Below are 22,467 nucleotides of genomic sequence, written 5' to 3' on the forward strand. Positions count from 1 at the left end.
AAAGTTTGAGGATTTTTATTTTAATATTTTTCCCATACAAAGCAAGACAATGTAAATTTTATTTGAATCAAAACACCGTTGTTGTTTTCTGTTCAAAAACCCTGTCTCTTCACAGTAGGTGGCTAAAGAATGCAGCCAGGGCTGGCCATTCAAAGAGCGACAGAGTTTACTCTATTAAACCCTGTTAGACAAGGTCTCTATGAAGTAGATTCTTGCAGTTTAGTTCTTGGCACTATTCCAAGGGGGAAGGAGGGATGAAGAACGGAGGAAGTAAAAAAAATTTGTTTTCTCAAGCAAGCAAAACTGGAGCCTGGCTTCAGATGCCAAGAAGAGCAGGAGAAACATTATCTGGTTAGCTGCAAGGAAAGCTTAACGGGCATGTAGAGGGAGCCATTTTTAATACCAAGTGCATACTGATCCCAGTTTCTCCAGGATGTAGGAATACCATTCCCATTCTACAATATCCAGCCAATTCCCTCCAACCCATTTGTGGTAGGATTCATTCCCAGAAGTTAAAAGGGAAGAGGCAGCCACGTCACCCTGACATCTTGCTGACCAAAGCTGCTCAGTCCCATGAATAGTTCAAGGTGCTGGGTTCCTCCTCCTCCTCCTCCTCAGCGAACTCAAATAATTAAATATCAGGAATGCAATTAAACCAGACCAGACCTTACCACACTGACACCTATCTAAATAGACAAACACACAAAAAACAAAACAAAACCTGTCAGCAGTTGCTAAAAACCGAGATGAGTGCCAGACAAGAGTTTCTCACCTGCACACGTTAGTTTTTGCTAACGAGTGGCAAAATGAGGGTGGAGGAGTTAGCATGATGGATCAGGTCACAGTAGATCTCCAATAGGAGTTTTTCAATCCGCCACTAGTTTTATAGCTTCATAGTTTTCTACCCTCCACCCATCCTAGAGGAAGGAACTTGAGCAACATCCATCTCTTTAAAAAAACCCTGCAGACAAGTCAGCCTTATTATCAGGCAAATGTTTCAGAACAATTTCAGAGTATCACGGGCACCAGCAAGAGGCAAGTTCTCCCCTGCTCTGCTCTCACTGCAATTTGAATGTGATCGGAGGTGAATAGAAAAATGGAAGGTACTTATGCTACCCCCCACCCACCCACCCAGTGAAAACTGCCATGTCATTACCAATAATACAGATATGAACTCAGCCTCTGATAGTCAGAAGAGGGAAGTGGGATATGTGTTTACGTAGAAATGGGGCAAAGCCAGACTCCAGCATTAGGATCAGCCAGTTAGCTTTTTCAAGAGGCTCAAAAAAAAAAATCAAGGGAAAAAAATCCAATTTCCACAAAGTATGAAAATGTCACAGATGCTTCTCATTCACACAGAAGAACAGGGGGCACCTTTAATGAAGATCAAGTTGGATGGAAGCAAGAAAGAGGCAAAGGGGGGTAAGAAACAGGAATCTCCACGCAGGCATCTGGTTTCGCTTTATTTTTCTTTTTTCTTCTTGTTCTGAAAAGAAACAAAAATCATTGTCAGCGCTCTGAGCTCCTGGACATGACAATCGGGATCCCATGCCAGTTGAAGAGAGATTTGCTCTAGGTTAGAATGCCGATGCAACCATATACACCCAATTCTGCAAACCCCTGGAGAAATCGGTGATCCCTTGGATGAAAGATGTGATGAACCAAGGCCATCCTAATTATTAGAGAACGTTTTGTAATAAATGGTATTTGATCGCTTATACCACAGTGAGACTGAGAAGTTCTCTCCCGCTCTCCCTTAATTCTTGCCCCGCAAAAAATTTAGTGTGCCATCCTGAAAATAGTATGAAAGTGCAACTTGCAAATAGTTCTTCCTTGCTGAATGAGCAAGCAATGAAGCCTGAAGCTAGGACGGGGCAAGGCTGTGGCTTCAGTTGGGAAGATGGAGGACTTTGAAACATGCCTGGGGGTCAAAGGTAGTGCCTGTTTCCAGAATGGTTAATTTCACAATGATAATGTGCCACTCCATCTTTTCCTTCTCACTACTTTGCATGAAACCAAGCCTTCCTATTCCTCCATCTTCATTCCCTACTCTTAATAAACCTTCATCCCTTAAATCTGTTTTTCACTTCCTGCATGGCTCATTATGCGTATGGACCAACTTTTCTTTGATTCATCTTGGATGACTTACTCTTCAATCTTCCTTTTGGGCTTATATTTGATACATATGCCTACGGGAGGAGGCATCAGCTAAACGCACTTACTATAATGGTCCTATTAATGTGCAGTAAAAAAGACTATGTGATGAAAAGGAATGGGGGCATTCTAGGTAGGAGGTAGCTTTGCTGGCTGAGGAACTCTGGGAGTTGTAGTCCACAAGTCTTAAAGTTGCCAAGGTTGGAGGCCCCTGACTTAATGGATATGCATCAGAGACCTACCTCATTCATGCCCAAGATGACCATGAGCTCCCGGAAGATGTTAACAAAATCCAGGAAAAGATCCACGCAGTGCCTGGCACAAAGAGAAAGGTGTTGTACATCAAGTTATACCCTAAAACAGGGGTGTCAAACTGGCACCCATGGGCCAGATGCATCACACACAGGCCATGCCCACCCCGGCTCCAGAAAGGCAAAAAACGCAATACATTACAACGCAATCGAATTTGACACCTGTGCCCTAAAATTACAAATGGGAGGCTTCGCCAGAGCCTCGCCTCTGCTCTGTTGTTTTATTCACAATCAACTATTTGTGTACCATCTTCTACTGCCAGGGTTCATTTGAAATCTTGCTTCCATATTTAACTCTGGCTTTTTCCACCGTAAAGCTTTTAACCTCCCTGCTTTCCTCCAAGCGAAGTCTCATTTATTTTGAACCCAATGGAGAAGAAGCTCTTCTGTGTCTCCTGTTTAGTCTCCTCACTTGCAAATCCTTATCGTATGTGGCAGCTTCCTCCTCTCCAACTCTCTTACATAGCCCTAGGCTCGTCACCAACACACTCACCAGATGTAGTCCTTGTCTCCATTCTCAGCCTTCTCAATGATGAGCTGAGTGTCAAACAGCACAAAGCCACACATAACCATAAGTCCAATGTAGAGATTAGCCTGGAGGAAGAAGAAAGCCAATTAGACAAAATCACTCCAATGGCACAGCCTGACCCTGCAACCGACTGAGAAGCCCGAAGTGATTCTGTGTTAGTTCCTGGCTTCAGTATATACAGAGCCAGCTCTCTTCATGAATTAGAGCACAATGTGACATCAGGCAGTGAATTCATTATTCACAATGTCAACATTAATTCCACTTTTGTTTCTGACAATAACTTTCTAGTTATTATTTTGTGTACCTAAACACTGAATCCAATAAAGTACCGGGGGGGAAAAAACCATCAGAATACTTAAAGTTCACAGAAGGTTGCTTTCCAATGCCAGAAGTGTCTGTATAAGAAGATGTCTGATAATTACGGTACTCATCTGCAGCCATAATTACAGAATGCAATGCAAAATACTGCAATCTGTATACATCCCCAAATCTGTTACTCTAATGCAATACATCTTGCTCGTCTAATAATAAGCTAAAAGAAAAGGGAATCTGGGCACATCTGAAAAGCTGCTCCCAGTAGGCCAGTTGCCAGTTCTATGTTCCAAAAAGGCGGGTTTGGGCTGCTATCAACCTTCAAGCTGACAAGTCCAGGAAAACAGCAGCCACTCACCGTGAAGAGCCAAGTTGAGCCCAAGAAAATGTTGATCAGGGAGAACAGCAGCATCAAGAACAAGCCAGAGAAAAGGACGCCTGAAAAAGGAGCAGAATCACGATGAGGAAAAAAGGCCGATCAAAATGAACCCGGCCTCTTCGAATGCAAGTGGGCAATGGTTGCTGCTGCAGGTGCTGCTTACCCCCTAGATACAGGTAGGCACGGCGCTTAGCAAAGAGAGCACTCAGGGAGAAGCAGCTGAAGATCACTGCTGTGCCCAGGAAAGCAGTTGGGATGATGCTGTAGGGAGGAAAGGGACAAGAATAAATGCCCGAGGAGATGGATGGATGGAAGGGCTCAGAGGTACGAATTAACAGAATTTGCTTTAGAAATATTCAAAGACTTTGACTTTTAAGTCTCTGAAAGGATCTAGATGCTTCAATGGGAAGAGCTTAGTAACAGCCCCAAAGTGTGCCCCCACCATTACTACTGAGCAGGATATGTGGTTCTCACTTCAAGGTGAAAAGTGGCAGAGGCTAGAGCAAACTGGTGAGTTTCCCCTTACCTGGGGTTGATGGCAATGCACATCTCCAACAGAGGACCCAGGTTGACTCCTGGAAGAGGAAGGAATGTAGCCTCAGAGACAAGTTTCTCACTCATGCGTATGTACATATATACACTTTTCCCATTCATTACATGTACATACTTAAAAGACATAAGTTATGGATTACACAGCCATTCCCTTCATAAAAGACATAAGAGGGGCAAAACGCCACACGAAAACATTCAGAAAGTGACAAAGTGCTCTATGTCATTTCAGATAGGCAGGGCCCTTCATTTTATAGCATTCAGTGCTGCATCCTTCCTTTTGGCTGGAAAACCATTTGGCTTCCTTTTCAGACACAGGATTACACAAGACCATTCTGCTGTAGTGTGATACTAGGCAGCTGCATTCATGCATGAAGTAAACTTTGCCCAGTGCTTCCGCCCCCCAATCATTAACATTCTGCTAGGTCCTCTGATGGCCTTGATGGCACGGTTTCATCCCTTACACGGCACAGCTCCCACTACCCCAGCAGCTAAAAATGTCTTTCTTGCTTATGGAAATTCCACATTTGCACATGTGGGGTATTAAACTACTGCTGCTCCCCTCGCTTCTCCAGCTCCGCACATACCAGTGAGGAAAGCAAAGCCTGCCAGGATAGCCAGACGTTTCTCTTCAGTTTCTCGGCTGTGGGGTGTGGCCATCAACCAAATCATAAGGCCTAATGCTCCCAGGCCAGTCAGCAGTCCAAACTGCAAAACAAAGTGGGAAAGACAGAGATTAACACAGGCTGGTCAGAAGAAAGACCCACTTCAACCTAAGCCCATTGGCTGCATCTCCCACTCTTTTAAAGAAAATTCTGGTCATTGGAACAGTTTCCCCCAGGCAGATTTTGAAAGGAAACAAGGAATCAGTATTTTGCATAGCGAGTCTCTTGGAAGGGAAATTCTGTCACCGTTCAGACAATTTTTAAATTTAATCATGAATGTGTTCAATCTTAAATATTTTAAATACACAGCTAGATTTTCATCAGTTTTCTGTTACAACAATTTTATAAGCACCAGTGAAATCTGTAACGATTCTGCTCTGCAAGTAGGATATGTAGGTATGTAGAAAAAGGTCTAGCAAAAAGATATTCCAAATCTGAAATGGAACCTAGAACACCGTTCTCCGAATTTAAACTTTATTAACTACTGTAGGGCTTAGTTTAAATTTAAACATTAACAAGTGATTCTGATAATGGGAAAATGTTCAATCTGGCAGGACTCTGAGTAGTGTATCTATAGTCCCACCTCTCACTTAAGTTTCACAATAGAAACAAAAAGCTCTTTCAAACAGAAACAAAGACCTCTGAGAACATGTATTTATTTAGAGACTTTTTGTTGGGATATGTTTGTGGAAAGTTTTAAGGGCTTAGAATTTCACTGAATATGCCAACTAGCCATAGAGCACCAGCTGAAAACCACTCAAAAGGATACAGTCCTGCTTATTTCCACAAGCCGGGATGTACAGTTTTGCAGTCTTCCTGCTGGCATTTAGCCCTCAATAACCAAGATGACCTTCAGCTTATACATCATCCCAGAAATATGCCTTAGAATTCTTACCTGCACTAGCTGAGTTACCACATTGAGATAAGCACCAGCTGCCGCTAGGAACATACATAATGCAAAGCTGGCATAGACCTTCTTCAGGTGCTGCTGAGTCGATGCAGAGCTATAGGGATGAAGGAAGAAAATTAAGCTCTGTTATACAATACTTAGAAGCACAGCAATTCCCAGACTGACCATTTGCCAGCGCCTAGCCATATCACAAACCACACAGAGTCAATAATATCTAACCTGCTTCAGAGAAAGCTTACATTTTCTTGACACAATCATTAACAATTCCTTATTTCAGAATCTCTAGTGCTGAAATATTGTTTCCAGAGGGGACTGAGTATTTCCCAAAGATATGAAGGTTTTTAGGACAGTTAGAACCACCTGAGGAGTTTGGTCGTAGAAAAATGCAATGCGAATGTATAAGGATATGCAGTTCTGACTTGCACAGCACATCATTTTGGCAACAGGCTAAGGCACAACATATCATTTAAATCAAGAGCCATTTTGAATAGCTCAGCCCGCTTTGGAAAAGCGAAGACAGTTTTAATCCACAGGCTTTTCTCAAGAAAGCAGAAAAACTGAGATGGTCTGGCTCCAGCAACCAGGTCCTGCCAGCCTTCTCACAATCTTTCATGGGTGAAAGACCCTACCTAACCTTACATCTCTGTAAGCATCTCTGTAAACATCCAAGAAAGAAACTGAATCCTCTCAGAATAAGATTAAGCAGCCAACAGGTACTCACATGTGGGAGAACTTGAAGAGGGCATCCAAATTTATGTTCCTGTTGAAAACATCCATTGCACTAGTTGGTGAGGTGCAATTCTCTATGTCAAAACACACAATCTGCAGAAAGGGAAAGGAAGGCCATGTTAAATGGAGAAGACCTAAACAGATTTCCCCCCCTAGAATTGGTGTGTTCCATCTCTACTTTTCTTCTTATAGGGAAGCTCCTCCCACCTGCTTGTTCAATTCACATTAAGCAGCACCCTCAGTCCATAGCGCAGTTTTAAAATAACATCAACCCCCTCCCCCCCATTTACATCTTTTGTGGCGGCACTTCTGCAGATTTCCTAGGTTTTCTTTTTCCTCTGGGTAAAAAGAACTTCAAATAATCAAATTATTATCATTACCAAGGAACAAAGCACAGCAACATCAGTGAACAGGGAAGTTAAAACAGTAGCTTAAAGGTATGTAAAAGCAAAAAACAGATTTTTCAGGTCTAAGAAAAAAAACATTTGCTTTATCTGCGTACTCCTAAAGAAAACATATCTCTACACAGACTAATTTATATCCTTCTCTCCATGTTAGTCTCCTGTTTCCAACAATTCAATCTCCAGCTATAATATAAGATAGGCAATCCAGACGTTACCCAAAAGACACAGGTTAAGTAAACAAACTCCTGACGCACCACTGCTAAAAAGTAATACTTTCTACTTGAGACTCACCAGCTTGTCCAATAGGTAACCCACAAGCTTCTTCCTCTTTGTCCTACTCTGAAAAATCTAGAGACTGCAACTGTTCCGCAGGCACCCAAACTGGCTTGGGGTATATGGTGCAATTATTGCAGGCTCTTGCAAGGCTAGTTAAAGCCTCCTATAGGAATTGTGATCACTTGGGAGCCTTGCTTCACAACTCAGCATCTGGAAAGCAAGAGCATTAGCCTCCTTAATGATCTTCCCAGGAAAGGACAGGGTGGAGTTAGAGGAAAGCAGCCCTCCCAGCTTGAGAGTCAAGGCCAATATGTTAGGTTATTATTCTCTAGGAGGTGGGATTCCACCCCACTGTTCTGTTTTGTAACAACATGCACAGGTATTTTACTCACTCAGGGGAGCAGCAGGAGCATTTTACTTAGCATTTCTATCCTCTTCCATTCAAAGGTTATTCTTAACTAGTTGCTCTAACCTTATGGCAAAGAATGGCTGTAGCTATGTGGAAACCAGTCCAGCGACTAAATACTTATTTTCTGATAGGCAAGAAGATCCGGCCTGGCAAGAAGTTTGCATTGTAGGTTTGCTAACAAGGTACACTAGTGTTAACGAAATGCCTTTAATCGTGTGAGAGATTAAACTCACACCTCTACCTTCTTATATTTCACTACATTTACAAGGTCTTCATTTATCAGAGGCATACACATGGGGGGTGGGGAAGAGAAGAATCACATTGAAAAGCTCTAAAAAGGAAATCTGTCTTGAGGTATCAAAAGCCACACTTTAAGAACAACCTGAATTGGAAAGCTGAACCTGAAAATTACACAGCATGTAATTTGGGTATTAGGTGCTTGTATTAGGTAAGATGACTCAACATCAGGGCATCAAAATAGGTCACACAAGAGTGGAAGAAACATTTTCCGCTCAGCACCCAGTTCTTCCGGATGCCAAAAGCTATTCAAGGAAGAGGTTAGATAAGATTCAAGACTAGGCAAAGATTTTGAAATATAGATTTCTGCAGTGGGCGGGAGACCCTCTTCAAAACAAAGCATAAAGCTGAAACTATTCAAGAAGAAAGTATACTATTGACACATTTGAAAAGTAAGGAGCAAAACAAGAATCTGTAAAGCTCAGGATTACTCTTAATAAGCATCCTTTAAGTTTCAAAAAGCCTTATAATTTTCCAGCAGCTTTATCCATAACAGGAGTAACTAATGGTTTTCATTAGTGTTCTCCGAGCCCACTTAGCCACAGAGAATATAGGAAAGAATTTTTACATTAAGTTTTAGACCATTTGTTCACAGAGAGCAGTCCATTTATGTCTGTGCCTGAAATGGAATATTATTTCTTTCAAACATAGATAAAACTCTCGAAACACATGTTTTGATTCATGCTTGGAGCAATTAAAATGGCCACTGAAGGTTGCAACTTCTCAAGGTAGAAATATGTTCAGCATCTCAAAATGTGATGCCACCCAAAACAGCTGAGGGTTTTTTTCATGCTTGCAACATTCAAAATGGCTGTTTTGAACTAAAGACATACTGCACATGCTTCCCTTTATGACAGATGGTAGCACTAGTTAAAACTAGTTAAACGCACATCTGCGTTTTAAAAATTTCTGGTCCTGCTCCCCAAGGCGCTGACCAGCTCTGATTGAATATATTATGCTTATAATTAAATTGAATTTTCCCACCCATCTTGCAAATTAACTTTAAATATAAATAATGAAAATTAATTTGCATCATTTAAAAACCCACCCATCTTGCAAATTAACTTTAAATATAAATAATGAAAATTTCTTTCTTTCAGCATTAACATCAGATCCAGTAATGTGAAAATGATGAATCACAGACTAGCATTTTAGATATGAGGTTCTATGCAACATATCTACAGAAAGAGTTTTGTCAGTTTTAGAATGTTGACCAAGTACAAAAATTTTTTGGATTAATTCTCCTGGGTAAACTGCAAGACTGTGGATGATTGAATTTGAAGGAAAACCAAAAAATTGCCATTGGGAAGGAACACAGTTCAGGAAAACAGAAGGATGGTGGCATGTCCAGCAAAAAGAATGTTAACTGTTGATTGAATGGAAAGGCTCGTACTTCATATTTACATTTAGCTTTTGCAGATCCCAGTAGTATCCAAAAACATCTCTCTTATTTGTGTAAGTACAATCAGAAGAACTACAATCTTATTAAAATATTCTTAGGAATGACCATCATCTCATTACTCCTGCCCAATCTTTCTTTTGCCTTTAAAATCTCATAGTAATGTCTTTTGGATGATAAACCTAGGAAATATTATCCTAATATTTATGAGCTAGTTAGTAGTTTGTTTGGATAAGGACAATCCAAAATAAACTCTAAGACAATACTTAATAAACAATGCTACAAAACACCAGTCATCTGGGTTATTAGAATGTGTAAAATAGAACTCATTCCGTCACACCCAAATACGAAGTACATATATATCTAGCAGCATAGTTTGATCAAGAATGTTCTGTGAAGCAACAATTGGAGCCTACATTTCAAGTCCAGAGCAGGACACATTCAACAAGTATATTGATTCTGAAGTTCTTCCTTAGCCACATACATCCAAAAAGACACCTTATTAGTATAACCCTAGAACTGGAAAGGAAATCCACTAGAGAAGTGCAAACAGGCTTGGCAGCATCACTGTAATCTAGGCTAAGGATCAGTTTGTTCTTGAGAGAGGAACCAATAGCATTTTTAAAATAACCAGAAATACTTAGCCACATATATGACCTTTCATCACCAAGGGCTAATATTTATTTATTCTATTTCTGTGGCTGCCATCTCAAGCAAGTGACTCTTAGCAGTGAATAATCAAACAAACAGGTAAAAACAATTACAATATAATACAAATTAAATATATATGGCAGTTGAGAAAAAACCACCCTGGATATCAATATATATGGCACAAACCTAGGTCCTCAAAGCCTTATGAAATAGAGTTGAAGTCATCCTCAGTCCTGAGGGGAGAATGTTCCAGAGGACAGGGGCTATAGCAGAGAAGGCACACCTCCTAGAACCTACCAGCTGACATTCCTTGGTTGATGAAACCCATAGCACGCCCAACCTGCCAGACTGAAATTTCTATTACAATTCTACAAATACCTCCACATTCCATTATTGTTATCCACAAATAGGAACTTACTAGCTATCAAAGCATGGAGAAGAGGATGGCGGCAGGAGGTGGGTTGTCCCCCATTTATAGCCTATCCTGTAAAAAGCAGACCAATCCTCACAGCACCAAATTGCAAGAGAGAGAGAGAGAAATGCCACACAATGAACCGTGACCTTATACATTCCTCCAACACTATGACATCAGAAAGCCAGCCAATTAGCTTTGAAGTTGTGTATTGAGAGTCATCTTGTTGCCACAGGAGTCTGTTGAACTAGCCAGGAGACATATCATAGGAAACTATGACTAGTAGTTACAAAGAAAAACTGAAAAACTCATCAGATCCTATGTCCCACCTCCAAAAGGTTCACACCAAATATCACATGTATGTTGGGTGGAGGAATGTCAAAATAGTCAAATGGCAGTTACAGCACCAAGACTGAAGCCCCAACCTTTTTGAGAATGTCTATCAATCTCACATATACACATACAAAAAAAAATTAAACTTCAGTGTGTGGTCATGGCCATACTTTTGCCAGTTCACCTGTGAAGACTCTGCTGGAAGAAACACTAAAGGTAAAAAGTTCATCCTGACTCTTTTAATCCCTGTGTAGCAAACTATTTACCTTTAAAAATTCAATTTCTCATCAAAAGCCAACACTACTGAGCAGTTGTCTGTGCCCTCCTTATAAATACTATATCAGACAAATCTCACATCATTCAGCTGAGTTTTTCTTGGCTCAGACTAATGGTCATACAACAGGTTGTCTTTGGAAAATACTATCCAAGCAGAATGCAAGGCACACGCTTTAAAACCTGACTCTCCCAAAGTGTGTGGAAGATTATCTAATTTAGTATCCAACTTGTTGACAACTCATGAAACAGCTGAAATTCAAAAAACATGCCAATGCTACTCTTAAAAACTCTATAACAATTCACACACAAAGCAGCATAAATTTATTTACTCGGAAAAACAACTAAAATGTCCACAGATGTATCTTTCACAACAGAGTATGTTTCCTAACAGAAACATAGGAAGGTTATTTCTGCCTATATTGTTCAGATTTTCCAATAGACATTGTGGTTTATATCTACCTGACATGGATCTTCCAACCTAGTATTGATTGTTTGCCTGTGCCTTTTAGTGCACATTACAGAATTCATTTGTTTCAGAACATTCCCTTCACAAATAAAACACAGTACAAATATAAGATCTAACTCACTCCAAATATTCTCTAAATGTATCAAATAGATGACTTTGAGATACATTTGTTACTAGAAGACATCAACCAATGTGATCAATGTTTATTAAAAAAACATGAAGGGCATTAAAGGTTGGAGAAATTTGCTCTAGAGCTCCCTTATTCAATTTGGGCACTTATCAGGTATGATTCTCAATTCCCAGAATTACCCAGTTAGCAAAGGCCATCGCTAAGGATTCTGGGAGCTAATGTCCAGCTTCTAAGGTTGAGGACCATTGCTATATAGCACACATTTAAAATTCCAGCTAAACTTCTATTCCATAAAAGAAAAACCAAAATTATACTGAAAAATATTCAGGATTATTATTTTCCAGGAGGCTCAGCCTCCAACTCATCAGTGAGTATACTCTGCCGTTTTCTCTGCTCGAAGAAGAATATGTCTGAAGTTTTAATTTTAACTCATTCTGGTGGAAGCAAAAATCCAGGATGCAAATATCACTAGTTAGGAGATGGTGAAGCCGCACACATTGAATAAGAGAGGGGAACTTAGGATGCTTTGAAGACCCAGAAACACCTTTTACTGGTTTCTTTTGGGCTGCTTCTTCCCCTTTTGGAAAAAAAAAAACCCCAAAACCCCCCACAAGCCCACATTTGCATAAAACCTGTTTTCCATTTCCCCCCACGACAGAAGCAGGAAGGCAAGTCATCAATGCAAAACAGAAAAAAATTACTTTCGGATAGGCAGGACATTCTTCTCTTTTAATGAAAGCTTTTCTCCAGTCAGAACAAAGCATAGCCAAAAAGAAAAAAGAAAAGAAAAGAAAAGAAAGAAAAGAAGGAAGGAAGAAAGAAAGTAAAGGAAGGAAGAAAGAAAAGGAAGAAAGAAAAGAAAGTAAAGGAAGGAAGAAAGGAAGAAAAAGAGAAAAGCCCACGCCTCCCTTTCCCCCGACATACTTCCTTCGAGCTAGACACGGGGGGGGGGGGGAACCCGCGTAGCTGAATAGCAACAGATCTTCCAAGCAAAACCGAAAGAGATCAGACGACGCCTATTTTTAAACCGACGCCACAGAAACCGAATACACAATATTATTATATATTACTTATTTTATATCATATCAGTTATTTCGTATTATATTATATATTATTTTATTGTCGTGTGTGTGTATATATATATATAATTCTTATTGCCTTCCGCCGTCGTCTTTTCTGCTTCGGCGTTTTTCTCTCTCTCTCTCTCACACACACACACACCAGATACACCATTTTAGGTGCAAGCCAAGAGCCAGCCAAGCTCTTTTCAGCACACCCTCCCTCCCTCCCTGCCACCCAATTCCACGGGTGTCCCGGGGGCTTGGGGGAAACGGAACTTGCTCGGTCCCTGGATAGACCACGACGAGGGCCTTTGAAACGCCCCCTCCTCAGCCCCTCTTTCCCCGGAGCCCGGGGTCGAATCGCCAAAGGCGGCTCTCTTTCCCAGAAGGAGGAAACTCCCGCCCACCGACCCTCCTGGTGAGGGGGAGGGGGATTTAGAGAGCTCTATGACGTTATCGCTCAGAACGCGGACGTAAGAATGGCCGGGCGGCTACGAAACAGCCCGGAACGGTCCCGTTTCTTCACCCGCTTCTCTTCCCCTCCCCCCCCCCACAAAAAAACTCCTCGTTGGGAGAAGGGGGGGAGGGGCACGGTAACGCCTTCGGAGGAACCCCACAAAAGACGCCCTCTGAGGCAAGAAGCGGCGGGGGGGGGGTTGGGAGGGGGGGTGTCACAGGGTTGCCATGGGAACGGAAACCGAAGGAGGCGGCCCTGACCGTATTCTTACCCCAAGAAAGCTTCCCCGTCCGTCACGGTTACAGCTGCTGCTGTTCTGGTCGAACCGTACGTGTCTCTGGCCTCGAACGTCTCCGCCCCGCCTCTTTTATCCCCTCCCCACCTGCCATTGGCACTTTCAGCCTCAAGGTCCCGCCCCAGATTCCTATTGGTGCTTTACCCACCCACCCCCAAGGGTTCTGCGTACTTCTTCGCCTTGCTATTGGTCCCACTTGTCATTGGTCCTACGGGAGGTGGCTCCTTCGCCTTGCTATTGGTCCCACGGCCGCGCCCAAGCAGCTGCGATTGGTTTATCCCGGACGAACACACATACACACAGACGCACAGACAGACGGATATGTACGTTCGCGACGTTAATTGGTTTCTTGTTATCGGTAGGCGGCGCCAGAGACGGATGGAGACTTTTATTGCCCCTTCTTCGTAAGCCCTCCTTACCTAGAAGCGGCCAGCGACCCCTAGCGGAAGAAGTGCAACATAAAGAGCGCTGGCTGCCACACAGCGCCATTAGAAGGAGTGGACTTTGCTGGGTGCGGGAGGAGGTTTAGAGAGTAGAAGCCTTTCATTACAGGCAACTGCCGGGCAATCTATTACTGTAATAATTTTTCTGTTGCTCTAGAGCAGAAGACTCCAACCTTGGCAACTTTAAGCCTGTCGGACTTTTATTTATTTTTATTTTTATTTATTTATTTATTTTTGTCGTAACAATATATACAAGCATTACATAAAGGATTGTATAATATATAAACATATATATGAGGAGAAACAAGGTAACATAAACATATATATATATAGGGGAAGAAACAATAGGACAGGAACGGTAGGCACCTTTGTGCTCTTATGCACTCCCCTTAGGGAAGTGGTGAGGTCAACCGTGGATAGATTTTGAGTAAAGCTTTTGGGGTTATGAGAAGAAACCACAGAGTCAGGTAATGCATTCCAAGCATATATAATTCTGTTACAGAAATTGTGTTTTCTGCAATCTAAACTGGAGCGGTTGACATTGAGTTTAAATCTGTTGGTAGCTCTTGTGATATTGTTACTGAAACTGAAGAAGTCATTGACAGGAAGGACATTAAAACGGATGATTTTATGAGCTAAACCCAGGTCCTGTCGGAGGCGACGAAGCTCCAAGTTTTCTAGACCCAGGATATCAAGTCTGGTGGAATAAGGTATTTTATTGGTTTCGGAGGAGTGGAGAACTCCTCTCGTAAAATACCTTTGGACACGATCAACTGTATTGATATCAGATATATGGTATGGGTTCCAGACAGGCGAGCCGTAATCAAGAATTGGCCTAGCAAACCCAGAAGCTGGTCCTCCAGGCTTAAAGTTGCCAAGGTTGGAGACCCTTGCTCTAGAGATCCTCACACAGCTGGACAATGGACTTTTCAAGCTTTGAACCCAAAATCTACAATGCAGGTAGTCCTTGACTTACAACTGTTCATTTAGTGACTGTTTGAAGTTACACCAGCACTGAAAAAAGTAACTTATGACCATTTTTCACACTTACGACCATTGAAGCATCCCCAGAATCAGTGGTGAAATTCAAATTTTTTACTACCGGTTCTGTGGGCGTGGCTTGGTGAGCGTGGCAGGGTAAGGATACTGCAAAATCCCCATTCCCACCCCGCTCTGGAGCCAGCCAGAGGTGGTATTTGCTGGTTCTCTGAACTACTCAAAATTTCCGCTGCTGGTTCTTCAGAACCTTCTGGATTTCACCCCTGCCCAGGATCGTGATTTACATTCGGAGGTTTGATAACTGACTCACGTTTATGACGGTTGCAGTGTCTTATAATCATGTGATCTCCTTTCACCACCTTGTGACAAGCAAAGCCAAATGGGTAAACCAGATTCACTCAATAACCGGGTTACTAATTTAAGAACTACATTGATTCACTTAAGAAATGCGGCGGGAAGAGTCGTAAAATGGGACAAAACTCACTTAACAAATTTCTCACTTAGCAACATCGATTTTGAGCTTGGTTGTGATCGTAAGTTGAGGATTATCTATATTGCATTTCCTTTTAAGCACTTGTAAAAAGCTATAACATGGCGCTTTGCAACAATTAACTCAATGTGACGTGAAAGCAATATTCCAGTATTTGAGGGCCTGCCACAAAGAAGAGGGGGGGGTTTAACTTATTTTCCAAAGCACCAGAAGGCAAAACAAGAAATGATGGAAATTAATCAAGGAGAGAAGCAATATGGAATTAAGGAGAAATTTCCTCTTAGTGAGGAGAACCATTAACCAGTGGAACTGCTTGCTTCCAGAAGTCGTGGGTGCTCCATCACTGGACAGCCATTTGTCTGAAATGATATTATAGGGTCTCCTTCTTGAGCAGGGGGTTGGGACTAGAAGACTTCCAAGGTCCATCTCTGATTGAATAGCACACGTGGGATACTGTAATCGGTGTGATACTGATAATATTACATCTACAGCAGGGGTGAAATTTACTTACCTTCCTTACTGGTTCAGAAGTGCACACGCCGCACATCACATGCGACACAGACCTTCTGAGCATGCGCAAAACCTGCACATGTGCAGAAGGTAAAAAACACATTACCTCCTGGTTGAAACCAGGAAGTAATGACGCCCCGGGCGGGTGGGCGGAGCTTTGCTCCGCCATCGCTATTGGATCACCAAACTACTGGCCACAATCACTACCGGATCACGCAATCTGGTCTGATCCGGGAGCATTTCACCCCTGATCTAAAGCCATAATACTTTCAGTTATACCACAATCAGTGCCTAATTGTGAAAAATAGACATTACAGTTTCATTTTCAAACTAATATCTTCAAAGAAGATTATGCAGGGGTGAAATCTACTTACCTTCCCTACCAGTTCGGAAATGCGCGCGTCATCGTTATGTCTGATTTATGAGCCTCTGCGCATGCGCAGAAGGCTCTGCACATGTGCAGAGGGTTAAAATCAGGAGGTAACAACGTCCGCTACCGCTACCAGTTCGCCAAACCATGCGCCACTGGTGCTACAAGCTCATACAAGCCAGACAGAACTGGCAGGATTTCACCACTGAGATTAAGTACTAAAGGTGGATCACACAGAAGGCTAAGATCTATCATTCTATTCTGGAAAACATGGCTGTTAAAAATTAGAAAAAACTGAAAAATAGTTGGATAGTTGAAGCTGGTGGCAGGCTCCTCATTTGAAAGGACACAGCCATCTGTTGAAAATGTTTGAATTTGGATTCCTGAACTTGGGCTTCATGACTTAAATGGCTTTTTCCAGCTTTATAATGCTTTGATTCTTGCATGTGGGATAATAAGGATGAAGGGCCATACTTTCCTACTCCTGAAAGGAGCCTGATTTGGCTGAGGTGTATTGTTTAGAAAGATTTCAAAAAATTGCAATATCTTTGGTGGGGGGCAATAGAAGTAGCAAGTGACCTCATGCCCATGTCCCACAGGGAAAGGCTAGAGGAATGTTATATATTTAGCCTGGAAAAATTATAAAAGATGGTAGCGTGACTGCTATATTCAGAAACCATATTAATATTCATATTAATAATTCAGCTTGAATGTAAATTAGAAAAGCTGCAGCAGCTCTAATCACATTTACTAGAGACTATATAATACTGAACTCAAGGGAATTCATTTTCAAGCAGTAAAGATTAAGTCTAAACTCAATGTAATTTCATTTAGTATGGATATAGATGATCTGGTTTTCTAGATCAAATTCTGGATTGTGAACATTTCTGCTCACAATAAATGAGCTTTATTTACTATGTGTGTGTGTGTAAATAATGATAAATAATATTTTTATTAACTTCTTGATCTCTTGGCAGCTTCAGTACTATCAACCATAATATCTTTCTGAACTGGCTTTGTGAGTTGGAGATTGAGAGGCACTGTTTTTATAGAATAGAATAGAATAGAATAGAATAGAATAGAATAGAATAGAATAGAATAGAATTTTTTATTGGCCAAGTGTAATTGAACACACAAGGAATTTGTCTTGGTCCATATACTCTCAGTGTACATAAAAGAAAAGATACCTTTGTCAAGGTACAACACTTACAACGCTTAATGATAGTCATAGGCTACAAATAAGCAATCAGGAAACAATATCAATATAAATCGCAAGGATACAAGCAACAAAGTTACAGTCATAAGTGGAAGGAGATGGGTGATGGGAATGATGAGAAGATTAATAGTAGTGCAGACTTAGTAAATAGTTTGACAGTGTTGAGGGAATTATTTGTTTAGCAGAGTGATGGCGTTCGGGAAAACCTGTACTTGTGTCTAATTGTTCTGGTGTGCAGTGCTCTGTAGCGTCGTTTTGAGGGTAGTTGAAACAGTTTATGTCCAGGATGTGAAGGATCTGTAAATATTTTCACAGCCCTGTTTTTGACTCGTATACAGGTCTTCAGTGGAAGGCAGGTTGGTAGTAATTGTTTTTTCTGCAGTTCTAATTATCCTCTGAAGTCTGTGTCTGTCTTGTTGGGTTGCAGAACCAAACCAGAAAGTTATAGAGGTGCAGATGACAGACTCAATAATTCCTCTGTAGAACTGGATCAGCAGCTCCTTGGGCAGTTTGAGCTTTCTGAGTTTATAGTAGTTCTCTTATTTCATGTGGGGCCAGTTCCAGTTGGTGTTGGATGGGAAGAGGGAGATCACTCCCTAGGGCTAGGCTCTTCCTATGTGGAGTACTGTAGAATTCTACTCTCTTTTCCTTCCTTTACAACATCTATATGAAACTGCTGGGTGATTTTGTCCATCAGTTTGGAATTCAGTATCATCTGTATGCTGATAAAACCCAATTATAACTTTTAATTCTGCTCCAGCCAAGTGAAGTTATCAAGGTTCTGTTTCAGTGCCCAGAGGCTTTACAAGTTTGAATAGGGAGGAAGGGTCTATGATTTTGTCCTACCCAGGTCGGATCATTGTGAGTTTTGGGACTGCCCAGATTTTGGGATATTCCATTTCTAATGTTGGATAACTTCAGAACTGGTAGGGTCTAGGGATCTTCTTGGACTTGCAGCTCCTATTAGAAGAGCAGGTGTCAGCTGTGGCCTTTCCACAACTCCATCTGGAGCATCATTTGCACCCTTTCCTAGATGAGTTAGACCAGGCCTGTCAAACTGGCGACCGGTGGCCTGAATGCATCATGTGCAGGCCACGCCCACCTCAGCTCCGCAAAGGCAAAACCCTTCACGATACATCGCAATGCGTCACATGATGCAATCGAGTTTGACACCTGTGAGTTAGACGGTCACTTAGGCCCTAGTCACCTTGTGGCTTGACCACTGCAACATGGTTTATTTAGTGCTGTCCTTGAATTTTTAACTGGTCTGGAATGCAGCAGTGAAAGCAGTAATGGGCATGTCTATGTAATACCTCTGCTTCACAAGCTGCACCAGTTTGTTTCCAGGTGCAATTCAAGATGCTGATTGTTACCTATAAAGCCCTACATGGCATAGGGCCAGGTTACTTGCCTGTTTCCCATAACATCTCCCTGGCCAATTTGATTCTGCAGAGTTGGGGGCTCCAGATTCCTTTGATTAAAGAATGGCATATATAAGGGCCTCAGGAGTACACCTTTTCTATAGCAGACCCTGCCCTCTCAAACAAGGTTTCCCGCAAGATCTAGATGACTCCCTTTCTGTTGTTGTTTAGGAGAGGACTAAAAACAGGGGGGGTTTTAATTTTTTTTTTTTTGTCACAACAGTATACACAAACATCGTCATAAATAAAAACAAGATATCATGAAAGAAATATATGTATATATAAGTAAAAACATGCAACAACTATGTTAATTTGATATAATGTAGGGAACAATAGGACAGGAACGGTAGGCACTTTGTGCTCTTATGCACGCCCCTTATAGTCCTTTTAGGAATGGGCTGAGATCAATAGTAGACAGTTTTTGGTTGAAGATTTTGGGATTTTGAGTAGAGACTATAGAGTCAGGTAATGAGTTAACAACTCTGTTACAGAAGTCATATTTTCTGCAATCAAGTTTGAAGCGGTTGACATTAAGTTTAAATCTATTTTTTGCTCTTGTATTATTGCAATTGAAGCTGAAGTAGTCTTTAACAGGAAGGATATTGCAGTAGATGATTTTGTGTGTTAAACACAGGTCATGTTGAAGTTGGCGGAGTTCTAAGTTTTCTAGTCCCAGGATTTCTAGCCTGTCCCAGGATTTCTAGCCTGAAAACAACAAAATAAGGTATTTTGTTGTTTTCGGAGGAGCGAAGAACTCTTCTAGTCAAATATTTCTGGACGCGTTCGATTGTATTAATGTCAGAGATGTGGTATGGGTTCCAGACGGATGAGCTGTATTCAAGGATAGGTCTGGCAAATGTTTTGTATGCTCTAGTTAGTAGTGTAGAGTTTTTGGAAAAGAAGCTGCGTAAAATTAGGTTTACAACTCTTAGAGCCTTTTTTGCTATGTAGTTGCAGTGGGCTTTGGCATTTAGGTCATTTGATATGATAACTCCAAGGTCTTTAACAGGGTGAGGGTCATCTGTAAGGTAATGACCATCGAGTTTGTATTTAGTGTTTAGATTCTTTTTTCCAATGTATAAGACTGAGCATTTGCTGGTTGAGATTTGGAGTTGCCAAGTTTTAGACCAATCGGAAACAAAGTCGAGGTCTTCTTGAAGGGTAGAAGTATTGTTAGTGGTATTAAATAGTTTGACATCGTCAGCAAAGAGAACACAATAAATTGAAATAAGGTCACAGAGATCATATATGTATAGTATGAAGAGCGTTGGTCCAAGAACACTACGAAGGATCGTGAGATCCCTTGCTTTATCACACCTGCCATCTTTTATCTTTATCTTTTATCGGTTTTTATGGTAATTTCTCTGTGAGCAACCCAGTGTTGTTAAGAATTAAGTGGGATACAAGTTTTTTTAAAAAAATATTATTACTCAAAGAGACATTGTAACAACAGCTGAATTTGTACTGAATGTGCATATCCTCAGAATTACTATAATTGCCTGCTTACAGCCAGAATATGTCACAATGATAAATAATATGTGAATTGTTAAAAACTCTGCTTCAGCCTTGTCTCCAGAGACAGGCTCATTTTTTATATAACCAAGTGTGTTTGTACCATCTATGAAGTAGAGATCTGTGCCTTATATACATATAGGGCAGTGATGGCAAACCTTTTAGACACCAAGTGCCCAAACTGCACGCGTGCGCATGCCCAAACTGAAAGGTGTGCATACGCGCACAAACACGCACACATGCCAATATACACACACATGCCAACATGCACATGCGCCCCCCCCCACATGCACGTAGCACCCTGCATGCACATACGTCCGTCCCCCACATGCATGTGCAGCCCCCCACTTGTGCCTCCTCCCACACATGCGCTGCAGAGACCTGAAGACCAACTGGCTGGCAGAAAGCATGCATGCATGCGCAGCACAGCTGAGCTGGGGCGACGGCACCTGTGCCCACAGAGGGGGCACTGCGTGCCACCTCTGGCACCTGTGCCATAGGTTCACCATCATGGTTGTATGGTTTTAGCTAGATTATGCTCACGTCCTTCTAAAATAGTTAAAGACTATTCCCAAACATGGGAAGAAATTTCATTTTGATTCCCAGTTTCAGGCAAATAATGGACACGTCGACATTTGTGTTGGCACGTTTAAATGACTTGCATCTCTCTTTCAAGCTTTATAGTAGCCTTTCTTAACTTGGTATCTTGTAGTTCTGTTGGCAAGGCAACATCTAGCATTTCTCTTAGCAATGAAGGAAAAAACAAAAAAACTCAACATACTTGCAGGGTGCCAAACTGGAGAAGGCAGCTTTCTGGTTTTTTTTTCTACTAGTGTTCATACCAGGATAGATGAGTTTTATCAGCATAAAGAATGAATCAGCCCTTGAGTGCTCTTCATTCTAAGGGAATAAAACCCATGCAAAGTTTGAGATAAGAAACTTTGAGGAGCCTAGCAAAATCAGGAAAGACTGAGTGCAATTTGAAAGAGAGTGAGAGAAAATCAATATGGAACATACTATTTTATTAATACTTCTAGGTTGATTAGTGATGAAAGAATTAATGATTTGATTCCATGCTGGACAAACAAGCCAGGATTGAGTTTAGATGTGCCAGGTGTTCTTTTATATGTGGCAACAACCTGTCCTGCAGGGCCACCGTGATAAATTAAAAATCCTTATGGGCCACAGAGAAATACCTGGAGTGCTGACCAGCTCTTCTGCAGGTAATGGAATAGGGCAGAAGTGCTGGGCATGAAGGCAATGGAGGCTCTAAATTTGCTACTTAAAAAAACAAACAAACAAACATTGGTGGATTGCACAAAGCTGCTTGTCAGGCGTTATGCTGACCTGCTTTAGATAATTTAAGATCTTTCATATATTTCTGCTCCCACCAACCCTTTTCCTGATTTGGAACTCCCCTGTTTCTTTTAGTAATGTGACACAATGAAACACGGGGATAATCTGGATTGCCTTAGTCAATGAGACAATGTTTGGAAACAAGAATGAACTAATCTTTATTATTTAATTTAAAGATGATACAATCTTAGCCTTTCTCAACTGTGTATACTGCATAAAGCACATATTTGCTGTTGATAAAACAGTTTTTCAACTTGGGTACATCTCTGTACTCATTAGAACTATTTTTGTTAGATAATTTAATAGAAAATACTCAGCTCTGATTTTGTGAGTATCTATTAAGATTTGCTTAAAGTTTTGAAGTAAATTAATTTTGGGTGATCTTCTAGATAAACTAGCTCCTTGGCATTTAGTATCATATAGTAATCAACCATTCCAGGTTGTTCTTCTGATACTACGGTAGCTCTAGGATTCTTCAACTGAGATTACCGTTACTTAAATCGGTCATTCTGGATAGTAGAAGATATACTTGAATAAGAATCCATAGCTTCACTCCCAACACATTTTTCCAGTTCCCTATTTCCTAGTTGAAAGTGGAACTTCAGACTTCTCTAATCTACCACCCACCCACAAGAATTTAGTTGAGAGGATGTGCTCTGGCTTAAAATTCTTGGGATGACATATTCCATTTGCCATCATCACAAAGTCTTTCATATCCATTGGTTCCCTCATCTAGACAAAGTCAT

General features: G+C 41.3%; 1 protein-coding gene across 2 annotated transcripts; it reads right to left on the reverse strand.

Annotated features, from left to right (window-relative positions):
* Positions 1-13,511, reverse strand: TMBIM6 (transmembrane BAX inhibitor motif containing 6). Of its 2 annotated transcripts, none has more exons than XM_058170911.1 (10): positions 13,381-13,511; positions 6,531-6,631; positions 5,795-5,903; positions 4,822-4,942; positions 4,212-4,260; positions 3,849-3,946; positions 3,665-3,744; positions 2,959-3,059; positions 2,397-2,469; positions 1-1,486 (listed from the first exon to the last, which is right to left on the reverse strand). In XM_058170911.1, the coding sequence occupies exons 2-10, from the start codon at positions 6,584-6,586 to the stop codon at positions 1,463-1,465; spliced, it is 711 nt and encodes a 236-aa protein (XP_058026894.1). In that variant the 5' UTR covers positions 6,587-6,631; positions 13,381-13,511; the 3' UTR covers positions 1-1,462. The 2 variants fall into 2 exon arrangements, with proteins under 2 accessions (XP_058026894.1, XP_058026895.1); XM_058170912.1 differs by lacking the exon at positions 13,381-13,511 and adding an exon at positions 7,234-7,370.
* Between the last annotated feature and the right edge of the window lie 8,956 nt (positions 13,512-22,467).

This window comes from Ahaetulla prasina, chromosome 2 (assembly GCF_028640845.1).
Source record: "Ahaetulla prasina isolate Xishuangbanna chromosome 2, ASM2864084v1, whole genome shotgun sequence".
Lineage (NCBI taxonomy): Eukaryota > Metazoa > Chordata > Lepidosauria > Squamata > Colubridae > Ahaetulla > Ahaetulla prasina.